This window comes from Parambassis ranga, chromosome 4 (genome assembly GCF_900634625.1).
Source record: "Parambassis ranga chromosome 4, fParRan2.1, whole genome shotgun sequence".
Lineage (NCBI taxonomy): Eukaryota > Metazoa > Chordata > Actinopteri > Ambassidae > Parambassis > Parambassis ranga.
In genome coordinates this window covers 10796734-10819854 of record NC_041025.1, presented here as the reverse complement: position 1 = coordinate 10819854, position 23121 = coordinate 10796734, and the positions used below count along the sequence as shown (strand labels likewise).

The window sequence follows — 23121 nt, the reverse complement described above, 5'->3', positions numbered from 1 at the left end:
GGCCTTTCAGCAGGTTTTTTTCTGCAGCTCTTCTTGCAGTTTATAGGAGGTGAAATTATTATGTGACTCTAGTGCCACTTAGTGGTAGAAAACTAGTAGTGTAAACTACAGCAATACAGTGCAGCCATTCAGAGCCGTGGATTTTTAGTACCACACAGCCATTTATATACGACATTTATTATCCTTGTAGCAGATGAATATTTTGTTTTGTCCTACTCAACCCCACTCAAGTATTTTTCAAATGAACAGTCAGAAAATAGTTAATATATGTGTGGCGAGGATTCATCTTTGACCTTCCTTGACTAGTCTCTATATATCTATATCTAATAATTGTGACTGCTGCTTTCAATTGGAGCTGATGGTTGTGTAGTTGTAACTTACAGGGACACCTAATGGAAAGAAGCATTGATAATCAAATATGTTCACTATTCTTTTTTTGACAGTGTGATAAGTGTAAAGTGTCACATAACTTTTATTAAAAATCTTTATCAGAGAGCAGTCAACAGAGATCCACCACCTCCCACTGACATAATAATAATAATAATAATTAATAATAATTGAAACCTTTATTAGTCCCACAATGGGGAAATTGCTCAAGGCAGCCCAGCAAAGAGTGCCATACACCAGTGAGTACACTGGAGGCTATGCAGGTAAAGTGTCTTGCCCAAGGACACACACCAGTGACTAGGGAGGAATTGGGATCAAACCACCAACCTTCCGGTTACGGGACAACCCTGCTATACCGCTGCGCCACTGCTGCCCATAATAACCATTAGATGTAATTTAATACAACAGTTTGAATAGTTTCAAATTTCATCATATCACAGTAACATAGCTTGATGGACTTTTATCTGTTTACTCTTAATGTAAGTGTGTGTGGCCTTTTTATTAGTAGCTAATGACTTATTATTATTATTATGTCTTATTCTTTGTATCCTTAACTTTCTGAATGCTTGTTTTTTGTCTATAGGCTTATGAATGGCATGACCAGAATTTTGAAATAAATCTAGCATTACTGACACAGAGCAGATTCCGGTGAACATTGAACAATAAGCATACCGCAGCCACTCCTTTGAATGTATATATATTATATATGTAATATATATATAATATATTTTCAGTGTGTTGTGTTCAGTGGGTCTCTCAGGTGCTGCACATTGCTCTAATTACAGTTACTCACTAGGGGCCATTTTAGAGAAATACTGTTGCAGATGCTACCCCTGTGTTGTAATCATGTTAACCGAAGTTAGGCTATGGTCCAACTCTAACTAACGGGCTGTAAGGAAATCAAACATTGTCATTTTTATCTGTAGTCTCTCACCTAGCAGTGACTGCCACCAATGCTTTTTCTAATCTCACAAAGCAAAGGCTTTGTAAAGGAATCTGCTACATAGAACTCTCAATGAGTCTGTTTCACCTGTTAACATTTCAAAGTTATTATGCTGTATTAATCCACGCATTCCCCTGCTCCCAGGTAGATGACCCCACAATGCTGGCTTCAATGTCCAACCTGTCTGTGAGCAGTCTGATGTACTTCCACATACTGAGGGTGGGTTCAATTTACTCTGGTTTTATTATTTTTAACCAGCAGAGGGCAGACTGTGACTGCCTGTTAAAAAGTTGCAAGCTTATGCCTTAAGTACCTGTGATTTGAAGTTAATATAATACGTGTATATACATGTCACTGCTCAGTTTTTTCTGACATTTTGATAAAGCAGCAAAATATATTTGATCTGTTGAACCAAAAATGTACATACAAACCAAACAGGCAGCATCTCTATCTCTCCCTGAAGTTTAGATCAAATAAGAAAAGAAAGAATTTGATGCACCTCATCATTTTTCAAAGTTTATTATTTGTCCATTTATCTTCAAAAAAGCAAGAAAATATACTCTTTTCTTCCAGAAATAATAAATATACAATATTTCTTTATGAACAAAATGCACAATTTACAAAGTGGCAACAGGGTGCTCCACCTCATGCAGTACTGTATGTATCTATGTAATTTATCACAGAATTACAACCATCATTAGTATGTTCTATTCTTAATATTAAGGTCAAACGTATTTTCCTATACAGTATTACAGTTTTCATTAGGTAGAAGTCTCCATCTCTTATAATTACAGTTCTTCATTGTCCTATGTGTTTGTTATTCTGTCATAATACAGTATGAGGTTTGGACTGCAGCCCAGTCTATTTAACATCTGTGTCATAGTTAACAGCTTATTCCACACTTTTTGAGACATGGTGCGTTTTTTCGAAGCTTGGTGTTTGGATCAGCTGGAGCCGACCTCTCTTTGTGTGTGGAGCACGACAGCGGGACTGTTCCGCCTAAGGAGATCTTATCCGGATTGAGTCTGGATGTGCTGATGGTCACTCCTTGTTTGTGTTTATCAGGTACATTCCACTGCTCTGGTATGGACGCAGTAGTGTCTTAAGTGTCAGGCTTTGAGATAATGCTGTCTTGTCGTCAGGAGGTGAACAGCACATGTGATAACAGCCAGGCTAAAATACATGACAGTGTGAGTGTGCTGTGAACTAAAGCCGGCTGGGCTGAGCTGGAGATAAAAGGAGCGGAGGAAGGTGAACTTGGGTGTCGCTCTGTCACGTAGCTCTCTATCCGTCTTTGTTGCTCTTGATGGGTCAGTGGAGGCTCCACTGTCACATAGCCATTGATTATCCTCATATTAGGCGATGGTGTAGTGCTGGAGGAGGAAGTACACAACCATTGAGTGTGTGAATGACAGTTAAAAACACTAAAAAATAATTTTACAGAAGAGCCCACCAACAAAATGCAATTTTTGTAATGGTGACACCATCCTGATAAATGTAGTGATTAATATAGTGTAATCTATGTACTAATGTACCCTAAATTAGAAACAATTACTGAGTTAAAGTGTACACACGGATGTCTTTACTATGTCCCAGTATTGTCTTGTTAAAGGTTAAATCTGTGTTGTGTGACTTCACATGTATAAAAATCAGTCACAGTGAGCTGGACATAATAGATATCTCACCCATCCCCGATGCGAACCCACAGGTCACTGAAGAGACGGGGCCTCCCGTGGCCTCGGTGAACCTTGCGAGGCCTTTTGTGCCGTCCAAACTCCTCTAGCTGGCTCAGGCTGTCGGGGAGCAACATGTGAGGCAGCTCTTCCTCCCCGAGGCCAGGCATGTTGCCTGGTTCTTCCAGCTCTAACTCCACCTGTGGACTGGTCATCCAGCTTGTGGGAGATACTGTGCTTGTGTCCATGCTTTCCTTGCTGGACTCTTCTGTTTTACTCCTGTAGCAGGCAGAGACAGGACAGAATGTGCAAAGGGTTAATACTCTTTTTTTTTTTTACAAGAGAAATCAAAGGTATGTTGGTAAGTTTCACTAAAATATTTTCCCTAAATGAAAAATTAGCTTTCCCTGCGTTTTTATGCTCTTTCCTGAGACTTCAAACTTGCTGCCAGCAAATGTTATTGTGGTTTCTGACCACTCAGTCACTTTCCACTTACAACCCCTTACTTCAATCAAGGACATGAACACCACAAGGGATGCTATTAACGCTGTCCTGAATGGCTGAAATACCCAGCAGACAGCATTAGAGGAAGCTGTAACTTGTGGCCATACTTTGTGCTTCGCAACTGACATCTGTCCAAAAAAGACCACCCAGAATCCCTGGCCTTTCCTTGAAAACCTTTGCCACGCTTCTCTTTATTCCACCCATTACTCATACTTTCTCCCTTCTTGTTCTTTTCATGTCAGGTTGGCTCACATGTAACTCTGTGTTTCAAGGTAGAACTTCAAGAACATGTTCCACACATCATTTAAACTGACTCAAGCTGCGCAAAAAATAGAAAAATACAATAGCAGAATTTCCTATGCTGATTTTAAACTTTGATATGACTAAATTATACAAGTTACAATAATAATACGACAGACTGTAAAATGGATTTTGGTCACAAGTACTCATAATTAGTCTTGTGTCTCCTTTCATCGTAAATTTGATGCTCTGCACTTCTGTTTTACAAGCTACAACTCTCCCCATCATCCAGGTCCTGATGGCTTGGTCAGTGTGATGATAGCTCCGGGCTTGCGGTCAAGCTACTGTGGAGCCAAAAAACCCAGCTCTGGTCTGCTCAGTCTGTCAGTCATATAATCGCTCTCAAAGACATTTTGCCAATCGGTTCAAAACACTCCAGGTCTGAGGCTAACAGCTGTCATAAACACCTCTCCTGCAGCCATGTTGTGGTGTGTTTTTTTTCCTCGCCTGTCACATCACCTTATATCAGGGAGTGTCTGCTTACATGCAAGTGTGTGGTCGTGTGTGCAGCATACACACATAGTGTTTTGTGACCACATTAAGTCAGTCCACTTGTCAGCTTTTTAAACCATGAACCACTGGCTGAAGCCCACAGCTCTGCAAACAGGGTGGAGGGAGATAGCAGGGCTACATTTACGGCTGTAATTTGCAGTAAGAAGTTTGTAAAAGCCCCAGCTGGATGGATCAGGATGTTTTTACTGTTATAAAAAGTTTCTTCTTGTTGTGCCTTGTTTTTCCATTTTCACTAAGATTCAAGTGGCTGTTGTTGTTATTTAATGGGCCCATGGATCAAGCCCCAGTGTGAGAGCGGGGCTGCACTGTGCCAAGGATTGCAGCGAGCACACACACAGATGCTAACAGTGATTGTACACGGTTTCCGTGAGGAAACACTGATGCCAAGTTTCTTGCACCTTGGCATTGTGCGTCATTCCACTCACCCTACATGCTTATGTGTATGTATGTGTTTGTGTGTTGTGGTTAGAACAGGCAGAACCACTGGCAGATTGCCTTTGGCAGCCACAGTGGAGAGAGGAGGGAGGAGGAAGGTGAGGGAGTTGATGAGGTATCAAAGGATTCCTGCATAGCTGAGGTTTATTTGTTACAGAACCCAATTTGGACCAAATCTGCAATTCACTTCAATAAATCTACTCTATCTCTGAGGGTAAATGCCTCAACTCAAGAGAGAATTAGACGGATGTGGACTGGCTAAGTTGTGCGGGGGCACAGATGTAAATACATGTGGACATGTTTCTGCATGCCTGCCAAAAACGATGAGTGCGCAGATGCTGTGTTTCACAATCCATATTACCATAACATTATCAGTGTGATGCTACATAATCACACTCTCCTTGTCTTTTTCCATTTATTATCTTGTCAGGTTAGCAGACTCTCAAGGTTTTATTTCAAAGTGCAGCTTGTGACTGATTACCTGCATAAAATGGGAGTCATGCAGTTTAATAGGATAGCATATAAACCCTCTGAAACAGATATGTTTTTGGTCAACTCCAGGCTCCATGATGTCAATCAGTCAGATAAGGTATAATCCAAGAAACCTTTGTACTAATTAAGCAGCTAAATTATGTGTCAGTCTTCTCTGCTTACTCTGTCACTGCCTCTTGATGATCCGATGGCGTGTGGACGATCTCGTAGCCCTCCTGCCTCAAGATGTCCAGCACACTGTGGTTCCCCAAGAAGTGACCTGACAGTTGACGAAAAGCAAAAGTTATGTTAAGCAATAGGACACTCAGTGAAATGCAGTTTGTCTTCATGCTGACTATAAAATATAGGCTGGAATATGCTTAATGCAAAAACAGAAATTCTGCAAGGAGGCTGTTTTCAGTAAATTGTGCTGCTTGTATAAGTACATGTGGGAGCTGAGGGAGGAATCTGCAGTTTTACAACTACACTGACTACACTTGTGTTTATTAACCATCAAACTAAATCGTAAGAAATTAATTGCGCTGTAAGAGTAGTAATAATTAATGTCTGTTACCCTGTAACCCTAACCCTATAATAATTTGTTATATAAGTTAGCAATCATACCCAACCAACTGAACAATGGCCTAGCCAGCCAGCTACTTAAGAGAGCCAGCCTTGGGATCCAGTGATCACAGTTGTCCAACTGGTCGCTAACGGTCTGCACAAACTGAGTTTCCTGAATTGAGCCAGGTCTGTGTGAGAACAAAGATGGAGCAGTCTCAAAACTCCTGCCACATACTCTGTTTGGATTGGATGTAATCCAGTTGGTTTTTACAACCCACTGGCTATGGCCTTGTTACAGATCATGTAGCTTATCGAGCAGATCGTCAGTTGGATGTTGGATTACTTCAAAGCTAAATTACAGTTAAAGCTGAAGTAAAGTAAAATGTGCATTAGAGTGCCTGTCTGCCTGGACAGGACTGCATGTTGGAGGCTCTAGAGGTCTGGCTGGATACCCTTGTCAGCCAGTGGTGCTGGTTAGTGTGCTAACTTTAATCTGTATCTCTGCAGCACTGTGCACTCTGGTATACCATTATAGTTCATTGCCTATATTCTGTTGATATTTTTTGTTAATTTGTAAATGTTATGAACTGCTGCGGTGAACTATAGCTGAACTATGTATTTGTTAAAAGTTCGATGAGCAGTTTCAGTGCAGACAGTAGAGGATGTGTGAGATAACAGCAGCTGTTGCTCTTTATCTACTGGGCTCACTTGTTGCTCTGTAATGACTTTATAATGTCGGCACTCAACCTCATGCCTACTTTCCATCCCTCTCTCACTTTCCTACACCTTGTATATGATTCCCTCAGTCTAACATCAAACATGCAGGCCCCGGCCTCTCACTGATGAAAGCTTTTTTTATATATATTTCTCCTATTAGATTATAATCCTGCACGTCACTCATCCCAGCTATAAACTGTAACGTAGCCTGACATCACCCTCACTAACACACAGGCCCAAACAGAGGAATTCATATTTGTGCTCATACATATCAAAATTCCTGCACACATGCAGGAATTCACACATTCATACACCTCGATTCTCTCCCTGTGGCTTATTAACAACACGTTGACAAAATTCAGGACTCTTACTTGCTTTTTATCAGAGCCCTCTGCTCCCACTCAGCCCCTCACCCCCTGCCAATTTTATCATTACAATGTTCCTGATCATTCCTGAAAGTCAAAGAAAGAGGCACGTGGTGTTACACTTTCTTGGCAGCTAAGTTCAAAGGCAGCACTGGGATAGGCTGCGGAGTGAGAGGAGGCTTCTAACAACAGTGTCGGCGAGATCAGATAGGATTACACAGAGGGCTGAGTGTGAGTTTTTGTCTGGGTGAAGGTGGGCGTGTATATTTGTGTGTGTGTGTGTGTTCACGCTCTTATTCTAGTTATACTCATACAGACTAAATATTCTCATAAGGTAATTAGTGAAGACATTTTGTCATGTTGTTCTGAAAAATGCTCAACATTTGAAAAGTGTACAAGTAATTCAATCATAACTTGAATATATAGGGCTGTAGTCTTTTGGATTGTTAGTCTTTCAGTCAGTCCAACATTTGGGTTTGGACTTATGTTAAGGGGTGGAACGGTTCACCAAATCCATGGTTCGGTTCGTATCACGGTTCTGCGGTCACGATTTTCAGTTCGGTTTGTTTTTTTCTACTTTGAACACTCTGGAAATACCAGATGAGCATAAAATACACAGTCTATTTATCCAACATTCAACATATTTAAGAATCAGTTCAGTGTTTCCCCATCATTATATTATTATGTCAAGTCAATTTCACTTCTTTTTAATTTCTACATAGCACCAGATCACAACAGAAGCCATTTAAGAAAACCTTTCCTATAGAGCAGGTCTACACCTTGTTCTTTTATTAAACAAACTAAACAGCTCATGTTATTTATCTTTCTTTTTCTCTGCGTTGTTGGGCGTTTACAATTTACCACTGCTGTCTGCGCAAAGAGGCACGATATGCGTACACACACAGAGACACAGACAAACACAGACACACAAACGGTATGCTAGTTGGATAACCTGAACTTTATGACTACGCTAGGCTAAGCTAACAGTACTGATGCCTGTGTTTTTGTTTTATTTTTTACATTGAAATATGCTATTTACATTCCGCTCTGTAAACCATGACGGGACCAGCGGCAGCTTTGAGCACGATTGGACGCAGAGTGCTGTGGGTCTCTCTGCTCTGCTGCAGCTGAACCTGCTGCGTGAAGCTACAGAGAGACTGACTGGCTGTGAGTGTGTTGATGCGGGGGAGGAGCTCACAGCCGCTGCTTGTCGAGGACAGTAGCCTGACTGCAGAATGATTTCACATCAGTCTCCAAATGTCACCAGAGAGAGTCACTAGTTGCTTTTCATTAAAGTTTGGAAAGCTGCGAAATGTAGCGAGAGAGACGCCAAGTTGGCAACACTCGTCTATATGCTGTGGTAAAAACGCCTCCCTGCATTACTTGATGCGCATGTCCAGAACCGAACAAAACACGCGCCCCGAACCGAAACACGTGTACCGAACGGTTCGGATTTTTTTCCTGAACCGTCCCACCCCTAATATATATACAACACAACTACTGCTTTTACTATTTACATTTTGCTTGTTATTTTATGGCATTAAATGAGAGGGTTAAGGAGTCAGGTGATCCTTCATCACGACAACAAAACAAGTAAAAACAACACAGCTGTGGTAAAAACAAGCCGCTCTAACGTCCTACACATACACCCATAGATGATACCATTTAACATCTCCATAAAAGTTCTAGGATCAAGTGAATCAAACTCGAATTTCCAGACAGTTCTGTGTCTCACTGTACACTATGCCATCCCCTCAACGAACCAAAAGAAAGGAGAAAAGGCAAAAAAGCTTTTTTTTTTTTTTTTTTTTACATTTTTCTGCTGTAACACTTGGTTAAAATATCTCAACAGCCATTGGGTGGATTATCAATACTACGGCTATATTTATATTATAAATCCAACCACACAAAAGACTGCTTACTATTGCGAGTAACTTTTCTTGCCTCTCCTCTTCTCTGACATTCTTCTGTCTTTCATCCCTTTCTCCTAACCAGATGTCAGCTCATTCAGTGACAGTGCGCTGACAGATTCAACCTCCCTCATATCTGTGTCAAGCAGCTATTTCATTAATTTCTCCAGAGAAGAGCGCGTCCTGTGTGTTCGCCTGGTGTGAGGTCAAGCTGACTGTTTCATGTGTTGGCTTCATTTCCTCTGCTCTGCCATCATTCATAATGCACACAGACAGAGCAGTGTGTGTACCACATGTGAGTGTGTGTTTGTTTGTTTGTATGATAAGATTGTAGTTTTCCTTCACAGCTGGCTGGCATCCACATGACACACCTGCTGTAAATCTGACCTTCTTCAAACATTCAATTTTCTGAGGAGTCGTTCAATGTGTACTACATTTGTTGTTACCAGGATCTCAAACGTGCACACACTCCATAAACAACCTACTGTATACACAAACAAACAGGCAAGCAATGCAAACACTTTTGTCTGGGACTTCAGGCTAAAAGAGACACACAAACAAGCTGCCATTCTCAGGGTGAAAACCACCACTTCTTAAATGTTGGTTACTTTCATGTTTGAACTTAAATTGCGGGATTGCACGGTTCTCCATGAGTTGGCACAATTTGTCAAACAAACAAAAATGTTTTTTCCGAGTTCCTCAGTATCTGGTATTTTGGAAAAAGTTTGTTCTCAGGCTTTTCATCTGACAACAGTGGCATATGTATTGTTTGTTTCTGAGTTGATTTGTGGTTCATCCATGTGTGTGGGTGAATGACCGGGTACAGAGATAATAGCTCTTTCCATACAGATGAAATGTGTGTGTAGGAGGCTGAACTGATGTGTTTGTTTGTGGAGTATCCAGACGGTAAACAGTGTGGTGCTTCTGAAGAAAGGAGCAGCCCCAACAAATGGCTCCATTAGCCAAGACGTAATGAGAGGTCAGCTGACTCCTAATCGCTCCCCTGCTGCATGCAGCGCTTGTAGGCTGACTGCCCAGGTAGTACACTGTAAAAAATGTTGCAGGCAGGACTGTGGCCTCAGTTTATGGGGCATTTGATGCTACCTCATATTAAAAGAAATAACTATTTCACACAGTGGATATTTTGATTTATAATAATATAACTTTTAAAATACTATTAAACAACTGCTTGTCAGACTTTTGTCCTTCTACATCTTACAAACAGCAGTGTGTAATTGAACTCACATTTTAGATGCATATGTGTTAACAGCTCAACCAAATGGTAAATTTTCCCTCTAAACATTTCAATATGTTCTATTTTAATAAATGTTTAAATGATCCAACAGCTCATTAGAAACTGAAAACAGATTTGTGTATCAGAACTTTTTTTCTTCCTTCCTCTCCCATTAATCATCTGATGACATCTCACATTTATCTGCTGTCTTAGTATATAAAGTAGTTCAAGCCAGCTCCACCTGCGAAGCTACAACAGCAACACGCTGCAATAATGCTTTACTATAAACAGTCTCATGTCATACACATGTAACATTAGTCAAAGCAACAAAATTTTGCTGCTAATTAAAATATATCTAATACTTCCTTCGCTGATACAGTGAATTAAATACATTTTTTTTCAAAAACTTCCTTCACATTCACAAAAAACTTTAGCAGAAACTTAGGAAAGAGAACCCCAATTTGATTCTTTTGTTTTCCTATGTCTTCTTATAGCTGCCTCGCCACCATCTGCACACTGTTTGATTACTTGCAGCTGCAAGCAGTTCCTCTTTTTCCATGATTAACATTTTTATGGTTATGTTTAGGCACTCAGATCTCTCGGTTAAGATCGTGGTCTTGGTTAAATATTGAAAAAGTCCAAAGTGACTTGAGCATGAGACAGGACATGTTTACTTTATTAACTTTTAACCAACCACAACCTTTCTCCCTAATCAAAGGGAGTTTCCTGCCCAAATCTATGTATGTACATGCATGCGAACCAGCCTCCTCCTCACATCTTCTTTCGCATGTAAAAGAGGAAGTTATCCCAGCAGAAATTGCATTTTCCTTTAAATTTATGTTGTGTGTAAAAACGTATTTTAAAGAAACCGCATGCTGTGCAAAATAGTGATCCAACAGCATACTCGTCTTGCGAGGTTTTTAGGTCTGCTGACTTTTTTGAGTCTTTAACTTTATTTTTTTCCTGTGTGAAACTAATGCATAAAACCTGCTTATCATTAATATAAGCTTCTGTCTTCATCATCATTTTCAACACAGTGTTTAATCTGCCAAGTGATCTGTGGCTCTGGCCAAGACTGAGACACAAACAACGTAACTTGTGGTAATGTGGCTTCAAACCACTTACAACCACTTTCACATATCACCAACCCCCCTTTCCCTGCCAGTCTGCTGTCATCACACTAATAAAGCAGATATGCTTTAGATATTTTCTTTGTTTAAAAAGCAGATTCAGTTTGAACCACAACTTTTTGCAGTGTGTATGACTCCACTTTCAGGGTGTTTCCCTCCTGTGGCTCCTCCTGAGAAGAGAGTTAATGATCCAGTTACTCTGTTTAATAAGGTTTCCATCCTGATTTCCACTTACAGTAGTATCTTAATGTACTCCACTTCTACCTCTGCCTGTCTTTGCTTACTGAAGCCTCCCCTTTGGCTTTGGCCTATCTCTTTATCTGTCTGGCTTTCCAGACGTAATCATGTCCTTTTAAAGAATCTTTGCTCGTCTGGGTGTTGCTGCCGGTCTATACTCTATTTGTTTGTCTTTGGTTGCTCTCATTCTCTCAAGTTTGTGAATGTTTTAGTCTGTCTCTCTTGTTGCCACCCATGCTCCATTGCAGCCATGTCAGCACATCTTTACTCATGGGCTCCATTCCCCCCCTTTCTTGATCCCAGGATCAAGCCTCGCCAAGCATCTCTCAATGCCTGGCTCCTCGATTCAAACCCAACATGCCTCTGGACATTGGTCAAAGTGCAAAGAGCAGATAGTATTAGAGCAGGAAGAGAAGAGAGAATGGAAACACAGTGAGCCGTTTGAGCAATTCAGATGGATCCAAGAATGAAGAAAACACAAAACACACAGGAAGAGAATTATGTTATTTTTCAGTTTTTGCACAAACAAATGTGTTTGCAATTACATTGTGTAAACACTGCTTAACTGATATGCACCAGTGGTATAAAAAAAATCCCTCATGGCTTACGAGCAGACCACCTCATATGAAAATTGCATAAGCCGCACAAAGAAGGACAGAAAACAAGAGAGAGCAGAGCAGAAATAGACAACGGGAGAGTGGTTTGAGGAACAAAACAGGAGGAACGGGTAGAGGATAGATGGAGAACTGGATCAGAGAGAATAGACGCTGACGTGCATCCCAACCAGAATGTGTTCTGGGTAGCGTTGCTACATGATGGTCCAAACAAACACAAGCTGTTGCCTCTGAGACATTCAAACAACAGATGAAAGAAAGATGAGGGAAGAGAGAGAATACAGGAGACAAAGCCCGAACAGAAAATCATTATTTTATAGTTGACTGACATGGGCGTTTTTGTCTTTAGTCTTGTTTGGAGTGTAAGTGCAGACAGAGATGATGGAGGGAAAATTCCATCTCATCTCCACATGTTCATGAATGTGTGTGTACGTAGGTGTTAAATGGGTGACAGATTAAGGGAAAAACATGTAAGGTGCTGGACCACCATGAATCAACATAACTGCTTCATTGCCCTTTTGCACATATTCTATAGGTCTCCTAGGGCTGCTGGAGTCATGAATATTTTACCTACTCTGGTGTTTTGTGCCATGTCTCAAATCATGATCAGTCCGTAGATGTGTTCACTGACATTTCTGGCAACATGCAGTGCACTTTTGGGAATCTTCACACATTTCACTGCCACATAGTGTATCCAAAGTGAGACACAACTTTTTTAACCTGTTCAGGCATGCTTTTGCACTATAGTATCATCATTCACATAAAATCCTCCAGCAGGCTTGTTTTTAAAGCTAATCTGTGCGTTTGGATACAGTGTCAACATTAGATTACAGCAGTTTAAAACTTTTAGTAGTGTAGCAACTGTTGCTAAGTTGGGATGGAGTTTAGCGAAGAGTCATTTGGCTTGAAATCTGCTACTTGCAAAAACAAACTACATCACGTATTAATTAATATGATTGTCATTACTGTCTGTTTTTGCATGCTCATGAATATTTTGCACCTGTTTGTGTTAAAAGGGAACGTCTCTTCCTGACCTATCCTGCATAAGACTACCACACTTTCCTTAAACAACACATGAGTAATGCAACAAAGATTTTAATAAGCCTAGCATCCCTGCGCCTTGCTGTGCACTTCCATTTACAGTTTAACAGCACAGGGATCCCTCTATAAATCACACAGCAGCCTTTGGATTAACAGAGCAGAGCTGGAGAAACAACTACCTGCGGCGCTTTGAGAATAGTTGAACCATTGCCTTAAAAACAGAGTGCTGCTTCCCCTTGACGTGTAAATCTGAAATGGTAAATTCCACTGTTTGACCCAGCTCTGAGTTTCTAGACTGAGACATAATGGCAGCGTGGAGTCTCTCACCCATTCTTCATTTTGTATAATGACTTCACTTCCTATGCATGCAGTAAGACCTCTTTATGTCTCCCTACACCACACTGAGGTGTGATGACTGACAGCTGTTGACAGGGCTGTTCATGCCCAGGTTCTGGTTGACGTTCTGGTCAGATACAGAGATCAAGAGAGAGCCTAGGGGATCGGATCCAGGGGCCGACCGCTGCATGCGGTGGGCCTGACACTGGGCCATGTTAGAAAGGCTGGAGGGAGGGCTCAGTGGTTCACTGTTAGAAGCTTTAAAGTGATTCCCCACGTTTAAATATTTAGACTGTGTGAGCTTGCTGCTGCAGTTTTTAAAGCTCTCCTGGTGGGCAGTAGAAGGGGAACAGGAGCGTAGGGAGGAAGTAGTGGCAAACACAAAGCCAGAGTAAAGCTAAAAACATTAGGTGAAAATTGCCCCTATTTACTTGTTTTGTTTCCAGGCAGCTGGTTTTTAATATTTCTCCATAGAAGAAGCCGTGGCACCCTCGGAGCCCTTTCTCATGGTGGTCTGTATCTCTTTCATCTCACCATAGACTCATTTCCTCTCATCCAGTCATCAGTTAAAATTGCTGTTTCACTTAGTCTTAGGCAGGCAGAAAATAATCCCAGATTTCCTTTTATTACAAATGCTTATGTGCGTGTCATGTTGTTTATGTATTTTAAATGAGTGTGAGTTGGTGTTTGTGTGAGTGCTGCTAGTGTACATTACACAGACATGCTGCCCAGCAGGAATTGACTGAAACATAAAAGTAAGTGTGCAGGTATGTAACTGCATATGTGAGTGTGTTATTGTCTGTAAGGACCATGTTTCAGATCAGCTGTTGCTGTGAACCCGAAGGCCGGCTGGTTTTCATTCTTACCTTTTAATCATGATCTGACTTACACCTGGGATGGGCAGCAGGTGAATGTAGTTAACTACTAAACGGGAAAACATGCAGCACCATGGGAAGAAGTGGCCCACAGAGTTTCTGCTGTGTGCATCTAGACGAGATGAAATGCTCAAAAGATCAAAGCATTTAAGACCGAAGCATCCGTGTGTTTATGAAATGTAGCATTAAACTTACTGGCTCTCAATAGGCAGTGAGATGTTCTTTCAGTTGCTAATGAACTGTGTAATCTTTGAACAAGCTAATGAGCTGTACTGATTTAATTATAGCAAGGAATCCAACCAGTGCAGCTAAGAGTTACCATAAGATGTTTTTCACGCAAACTCACAAAGTTACATTCCTGAAAATTTACAAGACGATATAACCTTACATGGGTACCACAACAGAGCCAATCCTGCCCCTACAGAAATGAAAGGCATTTATTAACTGTTTAAGTCATATGGGGCAGAATTTTTAATTTGTTTCTAATTTGATTTCAGCAGATGTTTAGAAACATTAAGGTAGTCTGAGGACACAGTGTTGGGTTATATTAGAGAAAATGTGACGTATGCACATAGAACATAAAGGAAATGAGTAAAAGGATTACACAACATGCCTACATTTCATTTGGTCTTTTGCTAGTAGCCTTTATAGCAGGAAGGGGTGGAGGTTGTTCCAGCCTTGAGGAACATGTAGTGGACACTTAGGACATGTTACAAAACAACTTCTGGGGAAAACTGCACTGTTTTTAAAAATACATTTAAATGTGTGCTCAGCCTAGACTGTCACAAGGAAGACACTAATAATATCTTTTTTTCCCTTCTCCTATTTTCATCCGATCAGCACAACACACACACATACGCTAGCTGCAAATACATGGCATCTCCATCAAGTCATTAAATGTTCTTGCACTATGTGAGGGAACATAGATAGACGGCAGCAAGAGGTGGTGCCAGATGAAAGCGGAGGAGTTTCAGACAGAGGGACTGGCAGACAAGACACAAAGAGACAGATTGAATGACTATAGGTTACAGACACTATACACTATACACACTAATAGACAGATGAGGAAAAAGGCTGAAAAAAAACAGATATGTGCTGAGAAGGGAAGAGCACAGAGACAAAGTGACATGCACGCCACGCAGGCTCTCTCCCTCAGTCATCACTTCAACACCACAACACCACAAGTGACTGCAAAACACATGGGTCCACTCTGCCTGCACAATGGGCTATTATAGGCCTGCACAGCAGAGCATATGCACAAAAATCAACTTTCTGCAAACAGAACCAAAGTGGCTCAGACTTCAAAACAAACAGAACGACATGTGTATTTTTGACAGTAACTACTCTTTTTGCCGATAAATATCTGCAGATCGTATGACTTTGTGTCGCAGACATACACAGAGACACGTGTAAGTGTGTATGTGTGTGAAGTAGTGTCTAGGCCGTGGCAGCGTCAGGAAATTCCAGGGGATGTTTTCAATAAGAACGGGCAGCGGCAGCCAGGGAACTGGCAAATGAAAACCTGCTGAAGCACACCACAGAGCTCCAACAACACACTGCCTACCCTCACAGCACTCCTCAGCACAAATGATAACTTTTCCTGTACTCGTGGGTATGTTTTTTTGTTTGCGTGTGACTGAAAAAGAGGGCGACATGGGATGCATTTTGATGAGTGAGTGATGTAAAAAAGCTCATTGAGGTTTGTGTCTGTTTACAATAGCAACAGAACAAGTGTCCAGTGTGTGTGTGTGACATGTTGGCGTACATGCTTTTCCTTTACTGCTATCATCTGGTGTTGCTGTGTCATTTTGTCCAAGGGGGAAACTGTGATGCATTCACTTGGCCTCAAGAAGAACGCTACGTCATGTTACAGTGGGTGCCTATGATTGGTCCCCATTACATAATACTGATAGTAATAGTGAACAGCAGTGACCACAGTTGTGTACAGGAACAGGATGAGAGACTATGAGGACACAGGGGGGAGTAAGACGGGGGAACATGATGGAAAAGCTTAGTAGAATTGCTTGATAAAGATCAGTTCAGTGAGTCTTTCTTCGGCCAAAAATAAATGACCTTTCTTCTCATTTTCAGCCTTAAAGGGACAGTTCTGCCAAACAATCAAATACATTTTCCTCCTATTTATGTATTCTAGATTCTAGATTGGCTGCCAATAAAATATACTGCTATAATAGGTTATCCAGGCTATCCAGTCCGGTAGCCCTACAATAAATTCATCAATATACAAAAATGCAGTTACCCAACTAAAGTGTGAATTACTGATCATAATATGTGTGACTTTGCACTGATGACCATCAATATCTTGAAATCTTGGCCCTACAGTCAGCTCCAGTGAGACAGTAAGACTCTTTTATACTGCCTTCGATAATTCAATTATGCTTGCTGGAGCTCTTTTCCTTCTGAAATTTGTATTAATAACCTGTTGGTAGGAGTGAAGAAAATAAAGAATGTCTGTTACAACATGTGCTTGCAGATGTGTGTGCAGGATGGATGAAAATGCTCTTGCAAGTGCAAAACCCTACATTAAGTACATATGTTACAGGAAAGTGTAGGTTTACAGTGAATGAAAGGGGGGGTGGTCTGGGAAATAAGGTGCTGAGCTGAGCAGAGATGGATTTCCTGCCTGAACCACTTTATACGCACGTCGTATAGTTTAATTACCCCGTGAAAAAAAACCTGGATCGACTATGACATCGGTAACTGTAGAAGGCCTTGACCTGAAAGCTGACCCGGTTCTGTCCCGACAGTCCTGTTTTCTCTCAGCTCTCTGGACATAGTTCATCCAAAGTTGCAAGAGGGAGTATTAATATTTAGCTGCTAAAAAACAGAAATGCAGTGATAAATACCAAAACAGCCACTTGACACAAATAGACACAAACAGAATGGTTTTAGTAACAAACACATCATGGGTCTGTCAGATACAGCGCCGGGATCCAAAACATCTCTAGTCCCACATTATGATTATTCCATTTCATAATCCACAAGCACAAGCTATGAAGCCCACTGCCTGCTGTTACACACTCACGTCATGTTAATGTGATTTTTGAGATCTGACCATAAAGATTGGATTTTATGTGATCACATTATTGTACGCCCACATTTGGCTTTCAAATGACTGTAATTCATCTCCCTGGGCTGTATTTAGTTAAAGAAATGTCTGGATAATCTTAACCCTCACACCACCTACCCTCTTTATTTTCCTTCATTACTCTAAATACTGAATACTCTGTGGTTCAGTTATAGATTAAAGCAGAACTTCCCTCACAGAGAAGCCCGCCCCCCCTTGCAAGAGGAAGGTCTGAAATTCCTGAAGAAAAACATGAGCACAGGCAGATTTCTGGGAGTCCAGGCCATCACTTAATACATTCTGGCATCACTGAATGATAAAATTTCATGGCTGGTTACAGCCAGTGGGAAACTGGGACCAACAGGGACAGTTACAGGACCGTAAAGACATGAGTCAAGGTCCTGAGCACAGAAACAAGACATGAGAAAGCTTGGTGATTAGTGCACAAGAGAGATTTTATTGAGGCTGATTTATTAAGCTTTTCGTCTTAGTTCTTATGAGTCCATGCCAGCGGCACCCACAACCGGAGGCGTTATATTGTTTCCATTTGTGCGTGCTACATCCGCCTGCTCATCAAAATTACTCTCAGTGCTTTCTTTTTATGATTTGGATTGTGATATTAAAGATACGTTAATTGGATTATATAAAAATAAAAATGATGACACAACCCTGCTTGAAAGTGTTCATCACATGTTCAATCAATCTGGACAGAAACAGATGTAAACCTGGTTAGCAGAGAGGTGAAGCTGTATTCCAATACTGTTTTCCATACATACATAGCTTTTATTACCTTTAGTGTACAAAATTGCTCCTGCTGTTATTGTTATTTGATCAGAGATATTCTGTAAAAGATTAACTGCAGGCAACAGTTCTAAAAATCTTTAACATATTGTAGTTACTCTGTATTTCTATTGTAACGTTTTTAGTTTTTGCAATCCCAATCCCACTAACCAGCGCATAATCAGCTGCTGCTGTAGTAAATCAGACACTAATTACATGCAGATTGTGAAGACAAAATTCAACGGACATGCAGCACGAATTTTCCCTTCTCTTTTTACGTACATAGACCTGACCCTCAGTGCTTTGCTGTACATTCCCCCTAAAATCTTTACTTGTGAGTTTAGATGTGGGTAAATGTGCTTGTTTTTGCATTCACATATATGTGGACCAGTACAGTATACATATGCAAGAATGACTCTTAAGTATATATACACACACACATGTGTGTGTGTGTGTGTGCACACAGCAGGCGGACCAATGGTTTCTATCACTTCACACTAGCTGTCAAGTTTGTCACACACAAGGCTGCAACCTGCAGGTGACCCGACACACATGTTCACCTCACGTCCACAGAGGTGGACACACTGTAAAGCTGCCTCACTGAAGGACCAACCTGGAAAACATGATGCTGCATTACAACTCAATTTAACAGTCTTATTAAGCCAAACGTGAAAAATCTGTTCTCTTATGCCGCCTAAGTGAATTTAAGGCCAAATCTTGTTTGAATTGAGGCAGTGAGGGGTGACTAATGTTGTGTTCTGCATGCCATCATTTTACTTCTTTCTGCTTGGAAATTTGCTGAAAAAAATGACTGATACACAGTTAAATGTTTATTATTATAAGATGAGCATACTGTTTTGTTAGAAAGTGAATGTAAATGCCATTCTTTTTGTACACCAGATATTTAAGTGTATTTCAACAGATTCATTCCTCTATCATACACAAGCATGTATTCTAACTCCAGCTAACTCCAACAGGGACCCTGTCCAAACAACACAACGAGCAATGAGAGCAGCAATGCTCAAAGGAAGAAGCCAGGCATTCTGCATTAATCATACACTGTGGCACACACACTTGCATGCACTCACACACACCCTAGAGGCAGTACCACCCTTTTTCAGATGCACAAACACAGACACACAGCCGTACAGTAAACAGACACCCACCCACCACCTGTTTTTGTGGGCAAACACGATTACATGTGCGCATATGTTGATACACACTCACACACACTTCCCTCAGGACACACTGCACCATTCAGGAAACATTAGCAGCATTAGCCAGGAATGCTAATTGAAACAAACAGCTCATGGTTTCTTCATTTCTGAGGTGGGAGCTGGCTGTAATTGAGACTTCTGTGCATGTGTGTGTATGTGTGTGTGTGCAAAGACAAAGCTTTAGCATGCCAGATATCTGGGAACCATTGTACACGATTATTGTCCTGCTTTTTCTCCAGTATAACTTTCAAAGATGAAAAAAGAGCAAATTTGCTCACCATAAACATACATTAGCACTGACACAATCAATGTTCCAGAACCAAGTAAACCTGATCTCTCTTACTCTGCACAATTAAATGTAAACACAATCTCAGCTCTGATAACAATGAATTTGGAACAATTTGGCATGTTGGATGCTCAGACATCATGTAAACAGCAGGTCAAATGCCAGCTGACGCCCTGTTTTCCTTACCTGCACCAAAAGCAAAAAAGAAGGTCTGGTTGGGATTCCTCTGCAGCAGGGCAGACACACGTCGAGCCATACGCTCGTTGCGTTTGTAGATGAGCTCCTGGCGGAAGTAGCTGTCGATCTGCTGGGCCGTCATACGGTCATGTGCCGGTAGAGAGCTGTTGATGAAGTGAGGAAGCTGAAAGAAAGAAAAAGCCTTTGAAACAGGTATGAATCATCTAAATCATACGTCAGACCTAAACACACAAAAAAAATAAAAATAAAAATTGAACTAAAGCTGAGGGTTGAATGCACATGTGAGAGTGACACCCGGCAGTGTCAGTCAGTGTTTCTGAGGTGACAGCTTGACAGAAAATCACCAATTTAACACTCTGCTCTGCAGGATGGCTTTTAAATGAAATGCATCAATAAATAAAGCAGAGGGAAGAAAAAGATGTCAGCACTGTGTGTTTGTGTGTGGTTGAGTGTGTATTTACATGAATATGTTAGGTGTTTATACACTGTATGAGTGTGCTTGACCATGTGCTTATATCTACTAAGTGTGAGTGTGTTTAATTGCTTTGTGAATTATGAGGAGACAGACAGACGGAGGCAGGCCATGGCTCTGTTCCACTTTTGGCTGCACCATTTAGTTCAGCAGGCTGTTCATCTGTGAAGATGAGCAAAGTCAGCAGTGGAGTAGCAGAAGTTTGGCATTAGGGTCCGAGCTGTCCAACAGATACAGCTGTAAACCTGCCTTTGGCACTTCTTTATCACTGGACGTGTGTTTGATTTTTTTTGTTTCTGGCTTTCTTTGTTTGATAAATTGGCAATGAAATATGAAAAGCATTTGGTCAGTTCCCTCGGAGGATGCATAGCACGCTGCTTTCTGCCACTAATGAAGACGTCTTTTCTTTAGGCCTCATTGTGGTGGAAATTCTTTTCCATGTGTTGTAATGGATTTTACCTCAGTCATTGTGTTCCATGTTATCTGAAGATCCACTGTGCAGATTACCATGGAATTTGAGTTCCATGGTAATCATCATTCTGCTCTCCCTGGGTTGTCATTAAGGACATAATTGTAAGTCTTTAGTACACTCTACTTTAAGGGGACAAAGACAGGGTATGTAACGGTCAGAGAATTTTGAAGTAGTCTGTAAATATGTAAAATGATGGATCAGTTTAATTTGGAATGAAGTCATTAGTAATGAACTTAGTAATGACCTTAACCTACATGTTTTGGTAGTATGAAATTATTAAATTGTAAGAAATTATAACTTGTGAGCCATTAATTAATTGTTAATTGTACAACACTGGTCACTGTGTCTGTCTTCCCCAGTCAGTAAGAGTGAATTGATGGAGTGGTTGAAGAAAAAAAACGTTGTGATTCCACACCCCGGGTGCTGAGTGCACATATGCAGATGTGTTTAATCTGGAATGGTATTTAAGTGTGACAAGTTGATACAACATCGGAACAGCTGCAAATGGAGCACAATCTTTAGTTTGTGTGTGTGGATTTATCGTAACACATGTGAACAAGGTGCTCTGCAGCATCCACCCAGAATCTGTATCTGACACATTTGCTCTCACTCCCTTGGCAGTCTGTTTCACATAACAGCTGAATGTTTCTTTTTCACACCTATACTGGACATTTATTTCTTTCATTTGTGATGTGTGTTATGCACATTCACAATGAAAAATCCATAAATCCATATTTTATACAAGATCAAGTCTGGTTGTATATTTGTTCTGCTGCCACTAAAACCCTCCCAAAGCATTTTTGCATGTCCTACAGAGCAATATCTCCAAGAAAGAGAATTCATTTCTCTTCAAAATAAAGGCATACTACTATGTACTTTAACTGTCACTATACATTTTTACTCATTATTATTAGCATGTTGGTGATGTCAGGCTTCAGTCAAATTGAAACTACTATATACATAGTCTTTTTGCACTGTGAAAGATTAACTATACATGGATGAATGTGGAAGGATTAAGTTGAACAGAGAGCAGGGTGAAGAGGGACTTCATCATAGTTCTGATGAGTGAGGATAGCGTGAGTGTTTCATGATGAGGAGAAAAAAAGAGGGTAAGGTCAAGGTGGGAGTGTAGTGGCAAATGCAGATAAGTTATCACAGGAAAGACCATTAGCTGCTCTCTATCCCAACCTGCAGAGGAAATGTAAAATGACAGCGAGATATTTCCTCCCTTCCCCACCACTGCTCTGCACTCACTTTCTCAGTCGATCTGTCCTGTGTCCTGCCAGCAATTTACTCCTTCCCTTTTTGCTGATTTCTGTTTTCCCTTTTGTTCTTTTCAATTAGTCCTTTCTTTCTTTCTTTCTTTCTTTCTTTCTTTCTTTCTTTCTTTCTTTCTTTCTTTCTTTCTTTCTTTCTTTCTTTCTTTCTTTCTTTCTTTCTCCCCCCCCCCTTTCTCTTTAAATTCATCAGGTACAAGTTCACCCTCTAAATAGATGCTATGACACAGTAGGCATACTCTTTTTATACTGACTCTGTTTGTTTCTCCATCTTAAAGCAGAGCAGTCCTGTTAAAATTGGCTGAGACTCTTTACCAAAGCAATATTAGTATTCACCTCCACCAATTAAATAGTTTGTCCACCAAACTATAAGTTAAATCTAAAAACATACAAAATCTGTTAAACAGCAAGTGAACATTTTTATCTAAGATTCATAGATGCACAGATTTCATTGTTCCATTCCAAAACACATATGAAATATAATAACATATTAATTTAATTAAAATAACCATCACTCCTTTATGATAACCGCACTTCCTCTTTTTACCATCAGTTCCTGTTTTTCTTCTGTCTCACATGGACTTGGTTTTCCCGATGGGCCCAGTTGAATGTTACATTAACCTCTTCAGCACTGTTCTCTTGGCTTGTGGTCTGGGGCCCATCATCGGCCCCTCGCTAATATGATGAGGACTGAGCTGGTAGAAAGCATCAGGGGTGTCGGAGGCGTCCGGATTAAGTCCGATCTATCAAAAAACACCTGCTCTTTTACAGCCCTGTGAGTTCACTTTCACACACATACTAAAACCTGCTATAGATCGCCAGGCTATAGAAGCGGGCTCTGGAGTCAGGTGTCTGATAACTGTGGCATGTGTTGTGGGAAATGTTAATATGTGTTATTATGACATGAGGAGTGGGGTCACACTTGTATGTTTGAAAGTGCTCATGCTGTAGATAACTGTCGCAGCAACTGCAGGTGAAACTGACTAACAAACTCTTCATCCCCCTTAGCGAGAGAAAGATGGATAAAGTGGAAGATAGATGGCGAAAAGAAGCATTGTGAGTTTGCAACGGTACGCTGTGCATAG

The 23121-nt window shown here is 40.8% G+C and overlaps 1 protein-coding gene across 1 annotated transcript in view; it reads right to left on the bottom strand.

Moving 5' to 3' along the window:
* Nucleotides 1-2141: 2141 nt before the first annotated feature.
* Nucleotides 2142-23121, bottom strand: part of trabd2b (TraB domain containing 2B) — a 63182-nt gene continuing 42202 nt past the window's right edge. The window contains exons 5-8 of the mRNA XM_028404777.1: nucleotides 19804-19978; nucleotides 5410-5506; nucleotides 3016-3282; nucleotides 2142-2703 (exon numbers count right to left, since the gene is read on the bottom strand). Of these exons, the coding sequence (XP_028260578.1) occupies nucleotides 2469-2703; nucleotides 3016-3282; nucleotides 5410-5506; nucleotides 19804-19978 (774 nt within the window). The 3' untranslated portion in view covers nucleotides 2142-2468. The remainder of the gene's footprint in view (nucleotides 2704-3015; nucleotides 3283-5409; nucleotides 5507-19803; nucleotides 19979-23121) is intronic.